This window comes from Solanum stenotomum, chromosome 7 (assembly GCF_019186545.1).
Source record: "Solanum stenotomum isolate F172 chromosome 7, ASM1918654v1, whole genome shotgun sequence".
NCBI classification, from domain to species: domain Eukaryota; kingdom Viridiplantae; phylum Streptophyta; class Magnoliopsida; order Solanales; family Solanaceae; genus Solanum; species Solanum stenotomum.
The window spans coordinates 6205556-6211541 of NC_064288.1; the positions used below are offsets into that span (position 1 = coordinate 6205556).

The 5986-nt window shown below is 36.2% G+C and overlaps 1 protein-coding gene and 1 non-coding gene across 2 annotated transcripts; one reads left to right on the forward strand and one right to left on the reverse strand.

Moving 5' to 3' along the window:
* Positions 1-675: 675 nt before the first annotated feature.
* LOC125871785 (pentatricopeptide repeat-containing protein At3g63370, chloroplastic) lies at positions 676-4173 on the reverse strand. Its single transcript, XM_049552454.1, has one exon. It carries the CDS (start codon positions 4162-4164, stop codon positions 1348-1350), a length of 2817 nt encoding a protein of 938 aa, XP_049408411.1. The 5' UTR covers positions 4165-4173; the 3' UTR covers positions 676-1347.
* Positions 4174-5471: 1298 nt separating this feature from the next.
* TRNAE-UUC (transfer RNA glutamic acid (anticodon UUC)) lies at positions 5472-5543 on the forward strand. Its single transcript has one exon. It is a non-coding gene; the product is annotated as a tRNA-Glu (tRNA).
* Positions 5544-5986: the final 443 nt, after the last annotated feature.

The window sequence follows — 5986 nt, forward strand, 5'->3', positions numbered from 1 at the left end:
CTTGGTTTGGGAAGTTCCAACACTGTAATTTTATCACTCTGTATTTTATCGGCATTATGCATCAAATTCAGTATTTCATGAGAAGACCAAGCACATTGAGATTGATTGTCAATTTTGTGAAGTCAAGTGATCAACTTGCAAATATCTCACCAAGCCCCTCATCGGTCCGCGTGTTAATTACATTTGTAACAAGCTAGGTACATGAATTGTATGCACTAGCTTGAGGGGGAGTGTTAGAATATGAATAGGTTTATACAATCCTATTAGAATAGGAATAGGTTTATACAATCCTATTAGAATAGGAATAGGAATAGAAATAGGAATACTAAATAGTATCCTACTTGGTAAAGGATTGTATTCTAGGGTCTATAAATAAGGTCTCAATGTAATAATGTAGACACAACAACAATTCAATAATATTCTTTTCCTATATTTCTCACAAGACTGACATTGAATATTCATATGAACAACACACCTTTATTTAGAAAGAGGAGTTTTGATTGTTGTAGACCTTATGAGCTCCTCAGAGTTGCCAAAGAATCCAACCACCTCCAAATTCTCTGAACTAATATGCTCACTGCAAGAGGGCATGTCAAGAATTAACATCTCTTATTGAAAAATATGCCGAGTATGTCTTCTTTTTTATCAAGTAAGTTTTTCATTGATAATAACAAGGCCAACTTGGCCGTAGACAAGAGATATACAAAAAAAAAAAGGAGAGACCTACAAAATATGGTTCTCTCCAAAAGACACCTAATCCTCTATACAATCAGGAACTACATGGGTGCACTAAAAGAAAATTAGGGATCGGAGACTACTCCTCAATTGAGCAAAAGCTCATCTCCACCTCTTCAAAAACTCTCCTATTTCTCTCTTTCCAAATATGACCCACATTAGAGCTAGAGGAGTAACATTGCATGCCTTGTGCCTTCTTCTCCCAGCTCCACTCTTCCAACTGAACATCAACTCCTACACGGGTCTTGGCATTACCTAAGTGACGCCAAACCATGTAAATATATCCTCCCATAACCTCGTGGCTAATTTGCAATATAACAGAATATGATCCATGTCCTCACTAGTTTCCTTACATAGGAAACACCAGCTCATGTAGACAGCCTTTTGCTTTCTAAGGTTATCTGCCGTCAAAATCACCCCTCTAGTAGCTAACCACGTGAAGCACACCTTCCTCGGCACCTTTGATATCCATACCGCACCATATGGAAAAATATCCTCCACCCTCACCAGAAGCATCTCATAGATGTTGAGTACGTCTTATAAGTGGGTGTAACCAAGCAGTAGAGTTAGTTATCATCCTGAAGTTCTTAATAGAATAATCAACTACTAGTTTCACCAGAAATCTCCACAGGAACATATCCCATCCCTGAAACGGTGAAATCTTTTGGCATCTCTAACTATAATTTCTCGCTCTAGGTACTTTGAAGCTAGCTTACTGAAAGTATGGCAATCACTACAGACGCGGAGATTTTTTGTGATTCGAATGGGGTTTCTATCAGTACTAGCAAGTAAACTATATGCAATAGCTAGTCTTTCACTGTGTCCTTTAAGCAACTTAACTTTTTCTTTCTCCTCCACCTTGTGCAAAACATATTTGGTTTGAGCCACATAACCTGCTTCCTTCTCCAATTTCTCAGTGAGATAAGCTAATTTTTCATAAATCTTATCACACTCTGGGTGCGACTTATCTTGAGCAACAAATATATGAACCTTATCTCCTACCTCTATCCAGCTACATGCAGGATCTTTCTTCAGCCCTTTTCCTTTCATTGTAACTCTAACTTCTTCCACATCGTCCCATCTATAAGTCGCAGCATACATATTAGATACAAGAACATAATTTCCTGGATTCTTGGGCTCTAGTTCAAGAAGCTTCATCGCAGCAATTTCTCCTAACTCTTTATTGGCATATACCTGACAAGCACCAAGGAGAGCACACCAGACGGCAGGTATATTCTCCAAGTTCATTGTTTTTACAATTTGGAATGCCTCTTCCAATTGATTTGCACGTCCAAGCAAATCAACAAAACAAGCATAGTGTTCTGGCCAAGGCTCCAATGTGTACTTGCTTTGCATTATCTTGAAAATTCTTTTGCCATCTTCTATTAGCGCCGCATGGCTACATGCACGAAGAACAGCCAAGAAGGTTATGTGATCTGGGTGAATATTTTCCTTCTCCATCCTCGTGAATATATCAATTGCTTTCCTACCACAACCATGTAATCCACAAGCATTTATCATGCTCGTCCAACAAACTGGATCTTTGCTCTTTAAATAATTAAACACCTTATATGAGTTCTCCAGAGTCCCACAGCTGGCATACATATCTATTAGAGAGCTTCTAATGGAATCTTGCAGAAGGAGGCCTTTTCTAACCAAAAATCCATGAATCTCTTTTCCTTTCCTTAAGGAAGATAGATCAGCAGCAGCAGTGAGCATGCTTAGGACTGCAACAAAATCTGCCTCGATTCGCATTTCATTCATACAGAGCATGAGACCAAGAGCCTCATTTGCAAGTCCATTTTGAACATAACTGCACATCATGCTTGTAAAGGACACGACATCTTTAACTTCACTCAACCTAAAAATACTATTTGCATAGACCACGTTCCCACAATCTCCATAAACACTCACAAGAGTTTTCTGCATAAAAGGATCACATATTCCTCTTTTAATCACATAGCAGTGGATTTCTTTTGCAAGTAAGTTGCACCTCAACTCAGTACAAGCAAGGAGGACACTTCCAATCATAAGGGCATCAACATGGCTTCCTTCTGCCTGTACCTCGCGAAATAATTGCACGGCCTTCCAGGGAAAATTATTCTGAGCATAAGCAGCAATAATTGTAGTCCAAGAGACACCATCTCTATGCAGCATCCTACCAAAGACAGAGTCCATGTAATCTAACTTACCACACTTGGCATACATATCTACAAGAGTATTGCCAACCTGCAAATCACTATCCAAACCATTTCGCAGTGAAAAGGCATGAATTTCCATCCCATTTAACAAATTTCCCTGTCTTCCAGATGCGACAAGCATACTCATAAGTGAGACGTGGTCAGGTTTCTGACCTGCATTCATCATCTCATGAAACATATTAATCGCTTCATCATAAAGTCCGTTCTGCACATAACCTGACATCATGGAATTCCAAGAAATGTTGTCCTTTTCTTGCATATGGAAGAATATTTTAGCAGCTTCATCTAATCTATTGTTTTTAATGTACATCATTAACAAAGCATTCGCAACATATGTATCAAAAGAATAACCCAATTTCAGAACAACAGCATGAATCTCAATCCCAAATTTTCCAAAACTTGTCTCCTCACATGCTTGAATCGCAGCAACAAACGTATACGTGGTAGGTTCAACACTGGCATTCAGCATTTCAACAAAGAGACTTAAACCTTCCTGATTCATCCCATTTATAGTATAAGCAGAAATCATAGAATTCCATGAAACAGTGTCGTCTTTTTCACTCATTCCAGTAAACAACAATGATGCTGCCCTGATATCATTGCACTTCGTATACATAGTCACCAGTGAGTTCACCACAAAAACATTAGAAATAAGACCAAGTTTTATCGCGACGCCATGTATTTCACTTCCACAGTACAAAATTTCAAGCTGACTAGTTGCCTTCAATGTACTAGAAAGAGTGTGAGCATCTGCCGCAACACCCAAGAAACGCATGTCCCCATACAACTCAATTGCTCTAATAGGCACCCCATTTATAACACAAGCACCAATCATAGCATTCCAAGTAAAGACAGTTCTTTCAGTCATTCTATCAAACACCTTCTGGGCATCACCAATTGACCCACACTTACCATACATGAAAACAATCTTGGTGTTCAAGAAAATTGAATCATCACCCGATAAACCCAATTTTAGGACATGGGCATGGATTTGTTGACCTTGTAGTAAAGTTTTTTCAAATGCACAAGTCTCAATTAAATTAGAGAGGGTAAAAACTGATTCTTTGATGTTGTCTTGCCGGCAAATTTGTTTGAGAGAATGGATAATGGCGGGTTTTTGAGAATTGGGTGAGATTTTGAATGTTGGAACTTTCTGAGAATTCGTTGCTAAAGTAGGTGGTGATGAGGAAAACGAAGACATGTTTTGGAATATCGCATTGGCAGCCATATTGTTGCGTAAGAAAATTCCAAGAATCAAAATACTCTTTAGTAGTTTGAATAATGCTACTCTTTCACAGCAGGATGTTTAAGAAAAATATAAAAAATTATGTAACAATAGTGTTGTAAAATGGATGTTCACATAACTCGTAAGTATACTTTCTGTTGTAACATACAATATATTTTGGTTCTAACATGTATGTACGCACAATATGTATCGTGCGTAGATGAATATACACACAACATATAATGTGTTGTAATTTAACCATTCATATATTATACTTGATGGTCAATTATTTACGTGGCAAATAGATATCCATATATTATACTTGGTGACCAAGTATATAAGACAAGAGTAAGTGAAAAGAAAAACATTCAATAATAAAGAAAAACCACTACTATATTGTGTGTGTCTCGTTCTCTCCTTTTCTTCTTATCATTTTATTTTACTACACATATTTTATTTTATAACAAATAGTATATTTTTATCCTAAACTCAGTTGGTTTGAAAGGTGGTTCTCCACTCGGATGATCCTAAAGTTCCTCCATCGAACTGGAGTACAGAATCATCCCCAAAGATCTTGATCAAAGCATGCATATCTTCTCAATATCTCTTAAGTCGAGTTAGTCGCATATGGCTTGGCTAATGCGGTTTACGTTTTCGGTGTGGTTTACAAGCTATTACACAGCACAAAGTGTTTACCACAGAGTACTCACGCGAAGGCAAAGTTTATAACGGTTACGGGTTATCTTGGGATTTAAAAATAATAACAATAGCATATTCAGTAAAATTTAACAAGTAAAGTGTGAGGAAGGTACATAAACCTTACCAATACTATGGAAGTTAAGTTGTTTTTGAAAGACCATCAACTCAAATCCGGGGGAAAAAAGGAAACATAAATTAGGTACATAACAAAAAGAGTAAAGGAAACCGTGCAAAGACTACCAAATAGAAGTTACAACAACAATATAATCAATAATCAAAACACAATAAACAACATACTAAGATAGTTATTAAAAATAATAATGAAAATAAAAAACAAAGATGAAAATTTATGAAATTTGTATCTAAAACAATTCATATTTGTGTGACGGTAAATTATTTAACTAAAAACAAAATTATTTTTAATTTTAGTAAATGACATTTTTTCAAGACGAAAATGGATCGAGGAAGTAGTGTAGTAGTGTTGCTAAAAGGTTAATTTAATACATTCTAATCCCTTTATTTTGGTTTGTTTTATTTGTTACGTTGCACTTTAATCCAATGTTTAGTTTGATCATCTATCTATAATTAAAGAAAGGATTCCTATCAACACTTCCGTTATCGTCCAGCGGTTAGGATATCTGGCTTTCACCCAGGAGACCCGGGTTCGATTCCCGGTAACGGAATTTTTTACAAAATTTAAAGATATATTAAAAGATCTATTCTTCTTTTGTACTCTCGATCTATTTTAAAGTGATTTTAAGTATTTTTATTTTTATCTCAATTTAGTATTAAGGTTAATAGTTTATCGCAAGTCTTTGTGGAAGGATATTTGCGTATACTTATGTGTGCATTTGAAAACAACACCATTCTTGGAAACAAATAACGAAATCACATTGCATACCAGAAACATGAACATCAAACATTAGTAAAGGGGTTAGTAATGAGAAATCACTATCGTTCTCCATTAACTTATCTGTCTAATATTTACGACAATCTGGTGCAGAAATAACTGTACAAGCATTTGTAAGTTCAAAATAACTATGGCATTTGAGCTACCATTGAGACATGCGAATTTGGACTAAATACTAGAGACCAACCAAGAATAATAAAAGGAAAAGAGGAAAAA